Genomic DNA, 19,993 nt, shown 5'->3' on the forward strand with positions numbered 1-19,993 from the left:
GGCCGGCCGGGGCGCGTGGCCCCGGCAGCAGCGCCTGGCGCGAACCCGCCGTCGCGCGCCTCCCACCTCCGCCCTCCTCCTAAACAATAATGCTGCGTTAACAACGGATTTTGATTTCCAAGGGTGAATTTTAAAAGAGAATAAAATATTGCTATAACGCTGTGAAGGTTCATGCACTGAAAATACAGCACCTAGCTGAATTAATTAATTAGGTTTTTGTGTTTGTTTGTTTGGGGTTTTTTTGATGATTTCATAGGTTTTAAACTCCAGCTCTCCCAAAAGCCTTTCTCGGGTGCAGAAAGCCCTTGCTCTGAACTGTGGAGTTTCGCAATGCTGCTTTAAAATGGGTTTTGCAGCTCTGCAGTACTGCGGCCACTCACGTACTTGTAAGACCAAGCCAAATTTCCCCGTGTAAAGACAGACTACAACGATGCACAATTTTGATCTTCTACAGTTTTTTTCCTCAAACAGCGGGCACCTATCTCACCAGTGCTAGTAAGTCATGAAGCTCAAGGCACTGAACTTTTGCCACTTGTGGGGAAGAAAGAATCGTACCTTTTYGGTTAATTCCAAACTAAAAAAATGGCTACAGACAGTTCATTCAACRTAAGGTTTGTGTTCAGATAGAGATTCAGAGAAAGCTGGATGTCAATAAAGGCCCAGCGGAGAGCAGCCACGCTCCCCCGTCCTACGCCTTGCTCTGCCAGCTAAGAGCGCTGCTAAAGCCTGCTATAATTTCATGCCTCTTGGGCAGTTTTTGCTCCAGCTAGTTCATATATGAACTGATCTACTTCACTTCTAGCTCTAACAAATGTAAAACTATAAAAAACAAAACAAAACAAAAACTCTCACACACACAAAAACCAAACCCACCAAACCAACATTATCATCCTGGAAAAATGAATACAGATTCAAAACACAGTAGAACTTAAAAATAATTAGAGTTACYGCAGCCCAGTAAATCTACTGCAATCACATATTTTTGACATTAAAAAACTACAGCTATAGTAAACTAGTATCACATTAAAGTCACAGCAACTGTAACACACTAATTCCTTAAAAGTCAATGAAAAATTCAACTTGTATGAAATGTTACCCAGTAATAACTGACTGGAAATTGTGCTGCGCTCTGGATTCAGTGATGCATAATGCTTTTGTTTCTATGCTTAAATATATTTTAAAGGCTACATGATTCAAGYCAATGAAATACCTATTTCATCTATGAAATTCTACAATCTTAATTGTGCAAAAACAGATTTTTTCTTCAAATAATTTGTAGTGTGAAGTGTTTACACTTAATAACTAGAATATTATTCAATCATTTTATAGAACTTGTACAAAATTAYGAACAATTTGTTGCAGAATATTTCCTTTGATTTTTATTCTGTCCATCTGTGAAATGTCCCAATTTTTCATCATTAAAAATGAACCAAGAGATCAACTAGCAACACTGCAAAGAAATATTTTTTCGTTAGATACTTTGGAACTGAACAATTATAAAAGACAACACAGTTTGCTTTTCAATGCTGAAAAATCTTAACAAAGATAATCAGCAATTCCTACTCTCTCAGGAAGCTTCAAGTTTATGGGCACTGAAGATTTATTTTACTCTATGAGGTTAATAAGAAAACAACTCAGAATATATTTTAAAAAAAGACCACTAACATTTATTCAGAAACTGTAAAGCAGAGTGGGTAAGATACACATGTCATATTAATGTAAAAGATGTTGGTTAAGTTTATCATGGAAAATATCTGTGATGTGAATCTAAACAATGTTTTCGTCTAGGGAGTCATTATTATCATGACAKCTAAAACAAAAAACTCAAATGAACTTTAATGAGATGCAAAGAAATCGGATGTTAAACCCTTAGCTGCTGCAAATTGATTTAGTCTAGTAAAATGAGTAAAGCCATACCAGTTCACCAGTGCAAACATTTTGGTCAAAATATACTTAAAAAATACTAGATCACACCGTGTAAACCAGACAAGACAGAAGTCTACATTTAAAAAGTATAGAGATGGGCAAGAATTTAGTAAAACAAGTTAAAAAAAAATAGTSCTGGCTCACACACGAGTGTGCCACAGGGAGAAGGTCGCTGACCCTGATTTTAATGCAAAAAAGTATTTAAAAAAGCTTGAATTCCATGGTGAGAGGTAGGGTCCACTGGAGATTTCTTCACTTCTGTCAGTATGAAAATTGGCCCATGGAAAACAGTATCAAGTTATCAAGAGGTCCTTTAATCATTAAAAATCTTGTTCTTACGAAATGCTGCTCTCTTGCATGTCACATATTACCGCGAACTAATGATAGAATTCAAAAGACATCTGTGTTCGTGTTGGAAATAAATGGCTAGTACTCTGGGAAAATAAACACATTCGCTGTACAAAGAAAAAAGCTTCTGCAAGGCACGATTAATTTTTGTKTTCCAAATGAAATCAGAATTAAGCTTCCAGCTTCCAGATTTTCTTAAGAAAATTCAGCCAGTCTTTGCTTAAATGACTGTAACTGACCCTTCCGTGGAAATATTAAGCGCCTGTTATATCACACTAGTTCTGCTTCTGCGTAAAGGGTTCAGGGCTTTTACACCAGAAATGGAACACAACACTACCTTCAGGGATTTTAATAAATGTAGGGAACACTGCTCGCAAAAGAGTTGCTGTCCAAATAGACTGACATACACAGGCCAATGTAGCCTCTAATGACAGAGTAAGATAATGACAGGCCCCACTCAAAATCAGCAGGAAGAGGAAGATCAATCTTGGCAGAGTGAAGGAAAAATGCTGGCTTTCTTCATGTTAGCTCATCTCATACATATCTATCTTCAGCTGCTGCCCAGTACTGTGGTGCTCTGCATTAACTACACAGTGGATCAATAACAATTACACCTTCTCAGAAACATGACACATAGCAGGATTGGGTTGACATTTCACTTAGGCCAACATTGATCTCAGTGCATCTGATTCCAGTCCTAAATTCAAGTCAGGCCTGGGTCTAGCTGGAATAAACACATACTTAAAAACAAAAAAGGAAACCAGCTGCTTGTGCCTTGGCTTAGAAGTAAACAGCACATCCATCTGCACGCTCCACATTTTCAATCTACTGTTCTTCCTGTTGCTACTAGTGATTCTAAAGTTGATCAAAGGCTATTTTTTATATGAATTACTCACCGTGACATCAATGTTGATAATATCTCCATCCTGAAGAGGTCGACTGAAACATAAACAGAAAAAAAATAATGGTGACAGACAGTTCCCAACAAAGGGAATGTAAGAATAAACACCTAATGACACATACGTGAAAAATCAGGGGGTAGATGTTTTGTGACGGAAGAAGGCAGAGGCAAACAGAATAACCATTTTTAATGTTCAGCTCTCAATACTTAGAGAACAAGTGTAGCTGAATATAAAATAATGAGAAACAACTAGCAGAAAAACATATCAACACCTGAAAATCTAATAATATATTTATTCTTTTTCTCTCAGTAGGGTTCATATTTTATTTTGTGAATAGCTGAATGTATTCAAATAATAAAAAGACACAYAAATTCTAATACATTTATTCCTTAGCCTGTATTTGTTGTGCTGGAGGAAAAAAAAATCAGAAGCCTTCACTGTACTGTTGTTTTTTTCAGACACTAAACTCCAAAGGCATTATGCTATGTTTTTTTTTTTTTTTAAGTATCCAGACAAACAGGATAATATTTTTATCCTTCTAATTTATATACATTCCTATAATATCTATTAGCACTATATTGTAAGATGACATCCGACTACAATATAGGTTTACCTATTGCATTTAGGTAAGCTGAAATATGTTCAATATTAATCAGTAATTTATTAATTTCAGCTTAATATTTTAGTTTCTGGCAGTAAAATGTGTATTATTAGGGAAATACCTGTCAGGAATACCATGACATACCACGTTGTTTACAGAAGTACAGACAGATTTTGGGAAACCTCCATAGCCCAGAGGGGAAGGATAGGCATTCTGTCTGATTATTTCATGATGAACAATGGAATCTATTTCTTCAGTTGTCATGCCAACCTGAAATATCAAATATAAAATTCTGTTAGAAAAGCCACAACAGTTTCTCCTATTACCAAATGTTATTATGGCCACGCGTTTCAATGAAATCTTGCATATTTCAAATATACTGCTTTGATACAAAACACTAAACTGCCTAATATACTTTATTGATATATTGGACTATTTTTTAAAGAGAAAAAGGTTTTAAATCAAGTATGTAGTAAAAAAAAAAGAGCACTCAAAGATTTCTAGAAAACCTAAAATACTATCTACTTAGTTCCCGTTCTTTTTTCCACGTTTGCTTTCTCAAAGATACCAATTTTCTATGGCATCTGGTTTCACTAGCTGCTATCAAAATGCCTGGTTTTAATGCTTCCAGTCTTTAAAAACACAGCATTACTTTTCCTTTTTATTTGTAAAAGAAAGGATCTTAATTTTTATAACTGCCCAGTACACATATCATTATGCATTCATGCATTTCATGAAATTGCTCTCTTAAGTATTTTTAAAAGTATTTTATAACAGGTTTAAATATTTGGGTTCATATCTTGAAGGTATTTTACTTAAAGTTGTCATARCCTGGACTACCACAGTGTATTTATACACTCTTATCTCTAATTTTTAGAAATGTTAATTTTTATGCCTGGCATTTGCTAGATTTGTCTTTTTCTCTTGATTTTATACAAAGAGATCATATAAATCATTCAACTATTTTTTGATCATCAGTGGAGTGGAAAATGCACATGCTAAAATAACATTCTGCTAGCCTTTCTTTTGGCTCAACTCTCTCTCTGATACGGTTAGAGCTGACATTTGAAATTTGGTAGAGAAACCTCCCTCATTGAGGAGAAGTGCCTTTGAGGGTTCCTGTGCAAATTGGTTTTGATCTGAACGAGTTCTGAACCTTTGAAAATCATAACTTCATACACACACACACTCCAGTGGCCGTGATTTTTGAGGACATTTTAGTCACACCCGGAATACGGGCAGGCTGTGGTGCAGAAGGCATGCTTAACCACACACCGAAASGTCCAGTGGTCATGCACAGGGGGTAAAACCGAGTGCGTTTGTCTCCCGCGCTGAGGATAAACCCAGGCCTGCCTGCCCCGTCGGCACCTTGTTCGGCCGGACGGACACAGGCCGCCAGCAGCGGCCGTCGAGCCCGGGGAATCACAGCTCCAGGGGAGTCTCCAGGGGAGTCCGTCATTCCCCGAGAAGTTCTGCTTTTAGTGGCATCTGCTCCACTTCTAATGGAGCTTTCGCCAGCCGGGCACTGCAGGGGAGGCACCGCCTGCGCACCTCGCCCCTCACCTGGGACAGGGCAGTCTGCTGCTATCTAACTAAATATTCCCGTGTTGTGAAACGTGCTGTTTTACTCCCCACCCTTCTCTTCCCCAAGCTTAGGAAATGCGATCATATATAGTACCGCACTGTATTTTTGTCCAATCAGTAGCAAACGGTGATATTAGAAGCACGCTCCCCAAGCATAGTGCCTCTGCTTCCACGCATTAAACCACCACCGCTGCTGCGCCGGCGGTCATTACTGCCGCCGCGCACGGCACAGGCGAGCGCCCTTTGGAGCGCTGCGGGCAAGCCCCGCTCAGGCGGCAACGGGGACCGGTGCCGGCACGGGGCTCCTGGGCTGAAACAAGAACGCCGAGCTCGCCCTAGGGGAACAGGCTGGAAGGGCTTGGACCGTTTAGGCTGACACAGCGAGGGCTGCAGCAGCSCTGCTGCTGCGAGGAGTGGACGGCCTCCAGGAAAGGCAGGAAGCTGTTCAGATTGCAGAGCAGTGTTGGCACAAGAACAAACGGGTATAAACTGAACAGGCGCAGGTTTAGGTTGGAAATTAGGAGATGCTCCCTGTTGACGAGAGAAGGCTTTGGGAGAGCCTGCCAGAGCTGCGCTGGCCAAATATTCATGAGCGTACAAGGCAGCTCACCACGTTTCTGAAAACGAGCTCTGGGCAGTGGACTCAGCGAGGCAAGYGCAAGCGCCTGCTGCCTCTCCTGCCTGCAGGCTCATGTTTCTGCTCGTGTACTTCTTACCTAAGACTAGCTCCTTCTCTAAAGCTTTAGCTATGTGCACGTAGCAGCTCTGATGTTTCATTTGGCCCATGCTATGAACACCACAGTCTATCCTCTGCTGCATACATATGCATGATAACAACAAAGAGTGATAGGGAAAACTGCTCTCGTGCGTCATCCACACGTGCTCTGGGTCCAGGCCCTGCTCCTTCAACGTCCCTGATCCTACAAGTATGCGTCCTTAGCTTTACATGAGTAAGTAGGTTTTAGTGCACTGGGAATTAATTACATRTGAAAAAGTCACACATTCATGAACATTTGTAAGATTAAAGCCTCAGGCAGTTTTGCCACTGGCCACCCCAATTCCAGATTTAAACCTCTGGGAGATGATAACTGAAGGAAAAAAGCAGAGCAAACCAATAATTTTTCCCCTTTTAAGGCAATGGCGTCGACCCACAGTTCCCATCTATCTCTGCATCTCATAGCTATTCAACCCATTTTACCCTATTCAGTATGCTATTACACAAAATATCAGGGCAAGGCTAAAAAAAAAGCATTCCCTCATCCGCAAAAACACATAGTAGGCTCCTCCCAGTACCTTTTTACTTGGGAGGCACCCCTAAAAGCATACTGCAGAAGCGTTATTGGAAACCATGAGGCTTTCTTGTCAGTGCACTCTGAAAAATTGTACGGAATTTGGCAGCTGTTTTTTTCAACAGCGATTCTCAACCTTGCGGTGTGCCAGACCACGTGAGACACCGKCAGGAGCAGCAGCAGGATGGACGGCAAGGGAAGAAGCAGCTCAGCCCTTTGGATTTACAGACACACAGAACTGAAAAGCAGAAAGCTTGAGGAAGATCTACCATGAAAACATGTGTCATGGGCCTTACAAGAAACTCATGGGATTTGGCACAATTCAAACAGAGAGAGAGACTATAGATGGAGAGAGATTGCACCTGAACCAGCAACCAACTGGAATTAAGTATTTCATGGGTCTAAAATACAGACATGATTAAACAAGTTTCTTATGGACCGAAACAAAAGTTATTAAATACCTCTGTTTTCATATCCAACTTAAAAGAAAGTTGGGTGCACATTAAAGGAAAGTTAAAACAAACAAACAAACAAAAAACCCCCCAAAACAGGACCTCCCCCCCACAAACTACTGAAAGCATAAGAGACATCCAAGCTGCGTTTGGGACTTATGTAATTGTTACCTTCAAGCCCTTTCCAGCCAGAAGCAGGATACGACGGGCCAACTGACAAGCTTGACGAAGCCCTTGAATCTGATCTTCATTCTTAATTTCTATGTCGTCTCCCCAGTCTGGTACAATGCCTGTCGTCACATAGTCTGGCTTCTTTATGTGCTTGGAGAAAAAGGATTGAAAATGAAGATCAGAAAACGGAGCATGACAATGGGATCATTTTCTCAGATACTGCCTCCTGCTTCATGGCAGCTTGCCCTTTCTGTCCTGCTGTCGACCTTCCTAAGCCATCAGGGCAAACCCTCAAGGCTGCCTCAGTATTTCTTCCACTGCCCTTTTGAACTTAACATTGCCTGTTACTACTGACTTACAGAGTCTGTTAACCTTCCAGGACTGAAATCCCAGATACTGCGGCAGACTTTCAGCACAAATAGTTTTAAGCTTTAAAACTCTGAGAGCAAGACTTAACAACTCCTCATTTTCTTCTGCAAAGATTGGCAAATTTTGTACAAAAGTTATCTGAACACTTTAGCTGGAAGAACAAACATATAGAATTAGGCTCAAAATTAAAACTGATGAAACAGTTTTTTGATCAGACAAAACTCCTATTAGTTTCCATGCAATTGTTTTTTGATTACGAATCTCAGGATTTAACTTACTTTAACTCAGAACGTTTACTTACTAACCTAGTTCACATGCTGCAACTATATTTGCCCATTTGCAATACCACGCAAGAGTTTCCCAATTTACTGTGCCAAGGGAAGTGTGATAAACTTTTTTTTCCCCTATAAAAAGTTCTCAGTCTTCAAAAACAGGTAAAATTCCATTCCTGTTTTATTTATTTATTTATTTTTTAATCTGCAATAACTGAATGCTAAGCGTACAACAGAAAGGYTCTTTGCAAGGATTCTGGGCTCTTTCGCTAGCCACAGGGAAGAGTCACTGCAGCCATCCCCGTGGCTCCACTGACCACTGCGAGACTTTTGCCACCAACTTCACAGGCGACAGGAGCGAGTTGGCCGGGCAGAACAAAGTGGCCACTTAGGCTGGACACAACAAGCCCATACAACGGCRCAGTGTAGGAGTGACGACGAGCAGTGGTGTAACCAATTAACTCCGGAGGGTCATTAGATAGGAAGACTATTGTTACTCCTGCTGGTATTTCATCACTTCTACTAACATAAAAAAGTGTAATCGTATTTTTGGTGAACTCACATCACCAGAATTTAATTTCATTCAGAATAATGGCACAGCAACCCAAACAGGATCCCGCTGCAATACTTTGGGACTTAAATAAAATAAAATAAATTAAAACACATATTTACTGGGTTGCCAACTCCATAAACTGCAGCATCCTCATTCTTCCTTGGAGTGTACTTATCTAGCAACTGCTGAGATCTGACCCTGTTGACTTGTAAGAGCTGCTGAAGCAGAAGTGCAAAGCAGTAGACATACAAATGTCTATGTGCACAGTTTCACACCAAAATCTTGAAAAAAAATCATTTAATTTCAATACTATTTCTGCCATACTCTGTATAAAATAATATCCTGGTCCTCAAGGTTTCAGAGCTGAAAATATGACTGATTTCAGACAGTCTGAGGATTGTAATCTGTGAAGATTACTTTTCAGTATGACAATTTATTTCTTCATCTTTATCCCCAAAGAAGCATCTAAATATAGAAAGATAAGTTTGTAAGTTTTAAAATTTTAAAACCTTTAAAAACGGGTAACGGACTTAATCCTATGATTGCCTTGCACWTCATGCTTCCGGTTCCTTAGGTGAAAGAGTCTTATATCCAACATCCTTCTCTGCTCTCCTACTTAACAACTTCTTAGTATTTCTGGTCCATGAAGATACTCTATATTTTGCATAAGAAATCTATAATACCATGAAAAGCAAAATAAAAAATAAGTACTAATATACATCCTGAAAAGCCCTATTTAAAAAAGATATTTAGGGGATTTTCTAGCTAAAGGAGAGACACYAAACAGTTAACCTGTAATTAAAGCAAAAAATGGAAAACAGAACACCTGACAAAATCATCCAGAAAAGGACTTATTTGGCTCAAAAGTAAATATAAATAAAAATATACATTGCCAGAGGAAAGCCATAACTTAGGGCCAGTAAAGGTTGGTTTAGAACGTGTGCTGAGGGTTCAGGGGAGCTGCCAGCGGGTATTATACATTCTCAACCTGAATCAGACGTAACCAATCAACAAAACCTTTGGCAAGCTATAAACATTTCAGAATTAACTTGCTAAAGATTTATGCAGAAAAGGACTCAGATGATCATGAATGACTCCTGATAACTTTTGCTAGAGCTGTCTATACTTGTCCAAAAGGAGAACCTGGACACAAAGTGTGAAGTGCTGACAGATGATTATAATATTCTGTATTTATAGTACTGCAACTTAACAAGCCCCAGTTTTCAATGCCCCAATGGCTAGAAACATCACTCTGTTTAAACGCGGTAGGAGCTAAACACCTCTCTCGCCAGCGCTCCTATTTCAAACACCAAACCAAGCAAGGTCCAAATACCAACCCCATCTCAGGACAGCGAGCCAGGCTCCCAGCCGCTGGACAAGGAGCATATGGCACCACTCGGGCAGGCAACCTCCATATTGACTGGAAAACGGATCAGGTAATAGAAATGGCAGTACCTTAGGAACTGGGTGAGCTGGAGAAACTGTAGCTGGCCAAACTATACTATAAGCAGCGTTTCTTTGTCCCTGAGAAAAGAAGCATCTTCTCTGCTGGTTGCTTGCCTCTCTGTGCAAGTAGGTAAGTCTGCATGGTGAAGGAAAAATCCTGTGGCAGCCACTTGCAGAACCTGTTAATAGATAGGTTAAAAATGGTTAAAAGACTTTTACTAGCACATTACAAACTGGGAAATACACAGAAAGAAAGGCATCGTGTAWAACAAGCCATAGAATGCCCAGGGAAGCTCAAGAAGTTATATAAATCTCACCACTAAAGCGAATATTAACACTGAGAAGCAACGAGAATAAAAAACTCCCAAAGCTTTATAGACCTATTACAAAGCTTTATAAACTTTATAGACCTATTTTGACCTATTTCAGTTCAATACATTAAAAGTTTTGTGGGTAAATTCCCCAAATCTCACAACAAGAGTTGATGCTCTACCCGGGCCCCATTTGTAGCAATCTGGCTATAAGTCGTATGGTTCAAGGGCGGAAGAAACAGTAAATAAGGGAAAATAGCCAGATACTACGAGAGAAAGAATGATTTGGCATTGATATTTTGGATAACATTTTCTTCGTGTCTGCTGAATTGGTCACACATTTGAGCAGAGTCAAGTTAATTCAGCTCTGGTCTCCTGCAGTAAGACACAAAGAATGGGGTTCAATTCATTATAACCTCCCGCCTATCAGGGAACATAACAAATTTCAAGAAACATTTTTAAYCTTGCCCAAAGGCAAGTGAAGGGATTCATATTTGTAATAGATGTGGAATATTTAAATTATATTTCCATTTAATTCCCACGGAAACTTGGAATAACATAGTTTATTGGATTATTTACTACCAAAACGTAGCTGCTGTGCAATGGTACCTTTTGTAGGAAAAAAGGGCATTCAGGTATGTATGTCAAAAAAGCAACAGAAACAAAATAATGCATCACACGAAACAACATCAGCACCAAAACAGAGAGATATACCATGTTCATAAGGATTATTTATGCTGCTCAATTAAACAATAATTAAAGATAGTGAACACTTTCATTACTTAAAAATTCTATAATCTAAATAGAGGTTTGTTTTGAAATACAATGGAACAAATTTCATGTAACAGTTATGCTGCTTTTGAAAAATATCATAGGTATTCAAATACAAGAGCAATCTTTCGTGGCAAATAACCAATATAAATAATTATTCTTTAGTTAAAAGAAACTGTTTTGATTTAAGTAGAGCTAAGTAAACGCTTTTAAATCATAGAAAATAAGAAATTTGCCTACTGCATGCTTTTCACTGACACAAATAAAAATCTCTATACAAATTATTATTTTATTTTAGGAAAATTCTTTCTTCCATATCTCGTAGGCTTTTATTTTATTGGCCCTTCCGTTCTTTTGGATGTATTCATTGCGTCCAGATGCAGAAAATATCCTTGCGTGTGTGCGCCTGGCTTCAGAGGCAGCCCTCTTACAGCTCTCCAGGATACACAGGAGATTTGAGCTCTGCATCTTTTTTCGGAGCACTGAAACGCAGGAGGAACGAAGCTGTAGAATGAGGTTTGCCTCCGAAGCCTTCGTGCTCATCCCTCCGCTGGCTGAGCGGCGCCGAAGTTAATAGCCGTACCTGAACTTGGGTGGCACCTGAAAGGTCGCACAGAGCTTTGCTTACCGCAGGCAGGTTTCTACTGCCGGCTCAAACCGTTTACAAGTGAAGAGCCGGAGAGGGAGGCCCGGCTCTCGGGATGAGGTGGGCACGGGAACGGCAGCGGCCACCCTCGGAGCGGGAAGCAGGAATCTCCGTGGTGGGGGAGCTGCCCGGCTCCGAGCCGCTGGCCCGTGCGCTCCTGTGTTAATTATCATTTAATCATCAATTATTTTCCTTGGGTCTCCTATGCAAGGAAAACTTCTCGTCCGAATTGGAACAAAAAATCTAGCAAGTGCACAAGTCAACGCTCCGACCACAGAGCTCCGAGCGCTCCTGCCCGCGGTAAATCAGTTCACACTCCTGGGTGCACGTCTGTCAACCGYCTCCTGCTCAGAAGGGATACTGGGTTATTTGAAACATTTTTTTTTTACCTCTATTCCCCCAAAAGATACAGCGCAAGTGTTGTCACAAGATAATGTGATAATGAGGTACTGTAGTCTGTTGTTATTCTGCTAACTACTCATTATAAACYCGACACACACAAAAAGGATCTACTACTTGAACAGGTGAAACGCGACAACCAAACAAACATCACCATAGTATAGTATGACTCCTAAAATAATTCGTGAGAATTATAAACATAGGATAACTAACCCTTCATTTGGGATATAAAAAATTGCAAGAGAAAACATCCTCCTTCAAAGCAAAAATAAAATAGCATTAAAATATAATGAAGTTATTRTTTTATAATGGAAATCTGGGCTCCATGCACACACTTCCTTCCTTAAGAAAGYCTTCTTAATGTCTCCATATCTTCTTTTATTTTTAAGCTCTCATATTCACAGCTAATTTGATATAGCAACATCATCAATCACCAGAGACAGGAACAACTGGCTGTATGCTGCAAGTCTTGGCCAGATCCTCCCTCCTCCCCACCCCTTACACCTCCCCACGCTTTTGTCAGAGTCCTATCTATTTCTGCAATGCTGGACCTCAGGCACATCTTTTATATGAAGCTTCCTGGCCCCTAAATGTGTTTATTAACTGCTGTAAAATATTTCATAAATGCAGGGTTTATGTCTCTTCCAGTGGATACGACATCCGTCAGGGAGAGCTCCGAGGCTGAAACCGGCAGCGCTGTAATGCCCAGAGCATCACAGGGAGGACGCAAAGTTGACCATTTACAGGTTTCTTTTCTTCCCCAGCAATAAAGCTGTCATTTGCCATCAATACCAGAATATTTATTATCAGCTGCAATATTGAGAATTATTATCAGTGTTTCAGAAGTCACATCAGCACCTACTATGTCCTGAGCACAAAAAACTGCAGACAACTGCTGCCCTGACTCCAGAACAAATCACACTGCGCAATGTGTGCGTGCGCATGTGTTGCTGGAGCTGCTGGATTCCTCAGCATACCTTCTATACTTTAATTTGTATTAATAATATAAATATGCACTGCGAGCTTTTGTGAATTACCAGATGAATTTATCTTTTATGGAAATTACATTTTCTTTTCTTTAATCGAATCAGCCAAAGGGGCTGAACACAGAATTCAAGTACGATGATGGGTGGGAGCATTTTAAGTGACTGATTTTGCAGCACAATGTGCCCTATATTTATTAGCCTTTTACTCTAGGTCTATTTTAATTGTTATCTGTTCATGCATGCTACACTATATAATGAAAAGCTCCCATTTCACTTACTGAGTTGGGAATTTTTTTATGTGTATCTCTATTAATGACCCTTAATTAAATTGATTTTAGTCATTTAAATGTGATTTTCCCCTGGTCAAGAAGTATTTTTAAAGGGAGATGCTGGAAATGAACTCTCACACAAGCGCTTCCCTAACGCTTCCTACTTAACAGTTACAGAAATCTATCAGCTACTTTTCCAATGAGGTATGGAGTAGCAATGCAAAAAAACTGTTCATGCACATGATTCATCAACTGTGATTGTTAGCAATTCAACTTTTGGTATTTATTTATGAAAGGCTTCAAATTACCAATCAATTAGCAAAGTATTACCAAAGGATAAACTTCATTATTGTTCTAACTTACAATAAATACAAGGCTACAGGTTAAAAGAGTCAAGAAATAAAGTTATCATATTTTAAAATAATTTAGTCACTCATAGTATCTACAGAAGCGTAACAATGAAATTATTTAGGATTGCCAGAAGTAACATTCAACTGATTTAGAGGTAAAACCAACTTGTTCTCGATATTCATTCATATTCATATACGAACAATTAACAACCTCAAAAGCAGTGTTCAAATAGCCCACTTCTAAATATGTAATTTAAATGGCTTCTTAACTGAACAAAAAACTGACAGTGTTGTTTTTTTTAGTATACACACATTTGAGTAAAATACTCAAGATCTTTAATTTGGCTTGTCAGGTCATTTAAAGTTATTAAATAATTTTGCTGCTTGTGCAAACTTTCATTTTTTGAAACTTCAGAGCAATACGGTTTAAAGTGAGGTATCAAAAATCACCACCRGTAATAATATATGCAATCCAACTAGCTCAACTAAGTAAAAACATACAGCTTGTTACCGTTAATTACCAAATGTTCCCATTTGTCAATCTGAAATAATGGTTGTGGTTTGACAGAGCTTTAGTTGTAATTTTAACTGTTTAACAAAACACTGACTTTGTAATGCCCGTGTTGCAAAGGTACATGTAAACTTTAAAAATAGAATGGGAAATATTAAAGCTTCTTTCCAACTCTGGGTAAGCTGTGTAACGATGGAGCAGCTCACATTTCACAAGCAATAACCTGTGCATTTGCTAAAAAAAAAGAACAACATAGGGAAATGCCTGGGGCAGAAGTTGAAACTGATTGGGCAAAGTAGCAGGACAAGAGCCCTTGCAATTAAACAAAAGCAAATTCATTCTGTTGACAGATGTTGGTTACATCAAAGCCCCAAAAAACTTTTTTCTTTTTCTTTTATTTTTATTTTTTTCCCCCCCTTTTTTTTTGGGGGGGGGGGCAACTATCACCTCTGCATTTTCTGTACATTAAGGATATAACATATCTTAATCAACATAACCCAACATGTAATAATTTCTAAATTTGGTAAAAGTATATTGTAACGAGGTCTTAACGACAGGCTTCTCTAAACAAGAGTGTATTCACATGGTCATGTCTGCGTACCCGTGCTGGTCACGCCATCACCAGCCCCTTACTTCCAGGGGTTAACTGCTCTGGCAGCCAAATAAAATACAGAGAGCGCTGTGTAATTATGGAGACAGTCAAAGGGCAGACTCTATTTTGAAATCTATTTGCACAGACAAGGTCTTCCAATTTCGCTTACAGGAAACAAGCTGGTAAAGGGGCTCTCCTCCTCTCCAGATGCTTTCCACACTTCTTTCCCACATCAGGAAACTGGGGACACGGACACCACGCAGCCCTGTTTCCTGCATTACAGGACTATGTCATTACAGAGAGAAGAGTAAACCCATGCTCGTGAGAAATATTTCCTCCTAATTGCCCATATTAGGGAAAAGCAAGACCCACAAGGACTACTGAAAATGTGACTAGAAGCAATTTGTAAACAGGACACAGCCACAGCTGTCACGATGGTATTGGGAAGGAAAAAACAGAAATGAAAGGGTAAAAACACTCTGGTTTTAACCTCATGATTGGGGAAATGAAATATTCATTGGTATAGATGTGACTTCAGTTACAACAGCAGCACATTGGTGAAAATCTCTGCAACGACGTGCTTATGATTGTACCCTGATAAACCCTAATAAAGACCAGGATATTACAAACATTATATTCAAATTGGCATTATTTTATTTAATTATTGAAATTGAATAGAAAATCATGACAAAAGTCATCTATTTACTTAAAAAGGTATTAATAGGAATTCCTGTTCTCATTACCCTCATGAAGAGGGCCAACAAAGTTAAGTCCGATAACCACGAAAGTCAACGGCCAAACGTCACCAGCTCTAGCAGAGCCGAACCAGCCCCTCTGCTGACACYACTGGGATTCTTCAGCAACACGAAGAAAGCTGAATTTGGCCCTCAGGACCAGTTATGCTCCCTGCTAATTAAAATTCTGCACTTTCTTCATGGAGAACAAAAGCAAGCAATTTGCTTGCTGTATGCTAATGTAAGCAAATATTTTAATAGGGTGCAAATTTGTAAACTATTTAGAAGCACATTTGTGCCTGGCTGTGCTTATTATTACTTATTGCAGACCTGCACACTCAAACGATGAATCACTGTTTTCTGCAATAATGCAGGTCTTCTAATACATTATTCAATCAAACTTAGGGCCAACAAAATAGCTGTTCTGCGAGTTGGTAAACTGGGGAACCACAGAGAATCAGCAGCTCTCCTATGTACAGGAAGGATGACAGCCTAAGGGTACTTCATCCCAATAATAACAACATTCAAGTAATAGTGCCCAGGTCACGACAAGCCGTGACCCTCCCCATAGCTCCTGCAGGAAGTTGGCTTGGTGCCACCTTTTATCAGCAGCATTTGACAGTGCAACTTTAACAAACAAAGAGAAAAGGAAAATTTAATTTCATATCCTTAAAAAAACCCTTCATCTGATTCCCTCAGCAGCTGTGTGCATATACATATATATGTACAGAAAATCCCACCAAGCCAGTATAAAAAATAAATGCATAGACTGWGTATCATTAAGCAGCACTTTGCCATTATATTTCAGGATTTAAACAATACTGAATACAATCTAACTCTATCTAAATGACATTAATGTACATACCAAAGGAAATTAATTGTCTATTGCATAAAATGTGACTAGGCTATACATACTTAACTTTGAAAACAGGGCATTTACCCTTCCTGCAACATACTCATAAGGCTCTTTGCAAAATACTTGCTCTTTGCTTTTTGAGATGACTGGAAGATTTAAGGTTATGCATTCTGATTATGCTCCAAGAAAATAMTGTAGTCTTCAACCCTAGCGTTATTGAAGAGAGGAAATTTACTAGAAATAAAGTAATACAAACACAAAATGTAAGTAAAGTGCTGCCTAAAGCAGTATCGCAGCAAAATGAAACRAGTCAGATACAAAACCTGGACAAAGCAATACTAAGAGTTTCACACACCGTTACTATCAGGGGAATTTAGGCTCCAAATCACAGCATCTGGCAAATTTCAACTGCTATGACTGGCAAAACCCCCACTCTTCTTATGTTACTACATTCATATATTGAGTAGGTTAATTCATCTTAAGTAGAATAAATTAGGAGAAACACATATTTGTTCAGGTTTGCACGTTTAAATACACCTTTCAAACACGTTGCACCTATCTTAAGGTTTTTAAAAACATCAGAGTGATTACTTTAGCTTGAAAGATCAGTCATTATATTCATTATTTTGATGTGATTATTTTGATGGGGAAGTAACTATTGTTGGAACAAGTTACTCACTTAAAAAAAAAATCCAGTTGTTTCAGATTAAAATAATAAGCAATTCAAATAGTCCTTATACACATACACACACAGCGAAATCTTGTTGTTAATATGCACCCACCCACAGCTTTAACATTCATTGAATCCTACTGGGATAAAATCCTTTCAGGTGCCCTATGAAAMAACTGTTTTTCAGCTGGCATGTTTATGTCCTGCATACATGCCTGCTACAGTATTAAATGTTACTGGCAGTGTGTTAAAAATAAATCCTACTTTAACATCTTAAATTTCCATCTTAAATGGAAAAAAGCATGTCTGAATCACCACAAAAATGCTTTACGCAGAAACCCTTCAGAAGCTAAAGCTATGAGCAAGGTTGCTAAAATAAGAGTAATCTTTACAGGGAAAAATTAGGAAYGCTTTAAACATTGTATCAGTATTTTCTCTGTAACTTGAGATACAGGAAGGGAATTGATATCAGCAGTCTTTCYCCCTTTCCCCGCCAAATATATGACCCATTGCAATAATTCTTTTCCGTACACCTGCAGCCACAACTTTAAGGATACAAGAAGATTCCCGAATGACAAGCCAGGCTTATCTCAAAATGAAAAAAGTATATATTGTTAGCAATCCTGGGATGAACGTTTTAATGAAATACTTACACATTGCTACTCATTTGGAAAAAAAATGACAGCGAGCAGCAAAGTTTCTTGCCTTGTCCCAAATTGTATTAATTACTCGTAAGATCTTGTTTTATAAAAAGCGGCTACAAGCACAGGAAAACACAAGTTACATACTAGGACGATGAGCCTTTTACTGAGAAAACACGCAAGTGTCCTTTGCCGGAGGAAGGTTGGGCCATTCCACCTATAAACTGGACTTCCAAATACACGAGCAGAGAGATGCAAGAGTTTACAGATGTTTCTGCTAAACTGTGCTGGTGGTGGTTGTGGAAACAAGCTCTGACTTTTTTCAAGAAGATGCTCTGCACGAGGAAGCTGTTCCAATCAAGAGCTTGCTGCAGATAACTTATTTTTATTTTTATACCTGCCAGTCATTAGACTGTGTTATTAATGCATAAACGTGGATGCTTACTTATAAACGTGTGACATTTGGGTCACTGAATGAATTATAATGACTGGATTACAGATCTAATTTGGAGGAATATGGTATAATAGTTGGGAGGCTCTCTTTTTTTTTTAGTATCTTTCACTTATCTTCTTGCTTAACTTTTACAAAGATCTCTTTCTTATCATGAAAGTCCCTGTTTATCAAACAGGGATGCAGGAAGAACCTGTTTGCWTTTTCAGAAGAACCAACATACATCACTTACGACAAAAAAAAACAAGCACTCCGTAAGAAATGCTCAATCACTGTCACTCATACACACTAAAATATATATAAACCAAAGCATGCGGTGGGAACTATATGAGATTCAAACTGAACACAGAATTACAACTATAACAACCAAAAAACAAATAGTTACAAGTGACTCACAGGCCTATTTACACATCTCACAAAACTGCTGGAAAGGTAGGTAACCATAGAAACCTGACAGCCTAAATTCACTATTTTAAAATTTGTATCTAGTTCAACATGCTGAAAATGATGTTTCCAGTTGATGAAATTTATATCTTTAAAGGCTTCAGTTTTTACTTTGATACTCAAATAAATGATTAAAATGATTTAGTTTCTCAATTACTAATAATTTGCCTTTAAGATTTGATTTTATTCAAGTAAAGATTACAGTTTACTCCTTGTAGTATAAAATGTCAATACATTTAAATCCTGCAAATTAATATTGCTAACATGTCTTTACTGACTGAAATTAGATAATGATACAAAACAAACACTCCTGAACTCAATCCCTTATTAAGTGCTTTGCGTATGGACATTCGGAAGCTACGCACTAGCAAAAAATATAAAAAAAGATGACTCAAATTAACTCTTACAGCTGAAGTGCTAACAGCCTTTCCAACTCAGCGTTCTCTTTCGCTGACGATTACCATTTGCACGGCTTAAAACGTAATGCCACGATTGCTGCTAAGGTCCTAGGTTTTACTTCATAGTCTAAATGAGTAAAATACTGCTTTTGCAGTTTGCTGATAGTTCGGCTGCACCGCTCGCCGGTATTTCATTATGCAGATGAGCAGCGGATGGCGGCTAACGCGATTGAAATGGGTCAGCAGTACTTTCCTATTCACATTCATCATCCAGMCGGCCGCGCGCGCGCACAGGCAGAGGCCCGGAAAACCACCCGCGGAAGTCGCGTTTGCGCGCTGGCCCTTCGGCCCGCAGCGGGGGCGGCGGGCGCAGGCGCGGGGCGGCCGCCCTGCCCGGCGGGGGCCCCGGGCTGCTTCGCTGGCTCCTCGGGGGCTCTTTCGGTGGGGAAGCCAAGCTTTAGGAAGGAAAAGCAWTGCTGATGTGCTGCCACCTGTGTGCACAGTCCCAGACTTCTCCGGAGATACGCAAACCAGCACGGCTTGGGCCCCGGCCACCGGCCTTCGTGGACAGCCCGCGCTGTGTCTTCTCTTCCAATTAATGGATGCAAACAAGTAGGAAGCAAACTTTAACTTTTTAAACTAACCTACATACGGCAAGAGATAACGTTTCCAACTATTCAGCTCTCACAAGGCTTGGTTTCACTTGCAGCACTCACGGACAGCCCCTGGACAAGGGCTTCACCAGCATCTCCAACCCAGCGGTGTCGCGCCTCTGCAGAGGCGGCTGGGGCACGCGGGGCACTGCCTCGCTGGCTGATCTCTAGCAACGCAAACAGTAATCATCATCATCACCGTGAAAACTTCAGGTTCCGTCTCAGCTTGCAGGCACGCGAAGGACAGATCAGCGTTTCACTGGTGTGCCAACCTCCAGCACGCTGGTATCCGACATGCTTGTTTCCCTGGGTCCTGGCTCATGCGATCCTGCACAGCAGGATGGGTTAAGACTCCTGACATGCAACATTTATGGATTCCCCAGGCGCATCTTTGAGAT

General features: G+C 39.7%; 1 protein-coding gene across 1 annotated transcript in view; it reads right to left on the reverse strand.

The window, feature by feature from the left end:
* The window catches only part of METAP1D (methionyl aminopeptidase type 1D, mitochondrial), a 45,796-nt gene that overhangs the window by 9,656 nt on the left and 16,147 nt on the right, over positions 1 to 19,993 (reverse strand). Inside the window, exons 3-6 of the mRNA XM_085323144.1 lie at positions 9,923 to 10,092; positions 7,274 to 7,423; positions 3,899 to 4,047; positions 3,171 to 3,213 (exon numbers count right to left, since the gene is read on the reverse strand). Coding sequence (XP_085179270.1) covers positions 3,171 to 3,213; positions 3,899 to 4,047; positions 7,274 to 7,423; positions 9,923 to 10,092 — 512 coding nt within the window. The remainder of the gene's footprint in view (positions 1 to 3,170; positions 3,214 to 3,898; positions 4,048 to 7,273; positions 7,424 to 9,922; positions 10,093 to 19,993) is intronic.

Source organism: Rhea americana, unplaced genomic scaffold (genome assembly GCF_003343005.1).
Source record: "Rhea americana isolate MKP2758 unplaced genomic scaffold, rheAme1 scaffold_12, whole genome shotgun sequence".
Taxonomy (NCBI): domain Eukaryota; kingdom Metazoa; phylum Chordata; class Aves; order Rheiformes; family Rheidae; genus Rhea; species Rhea americana.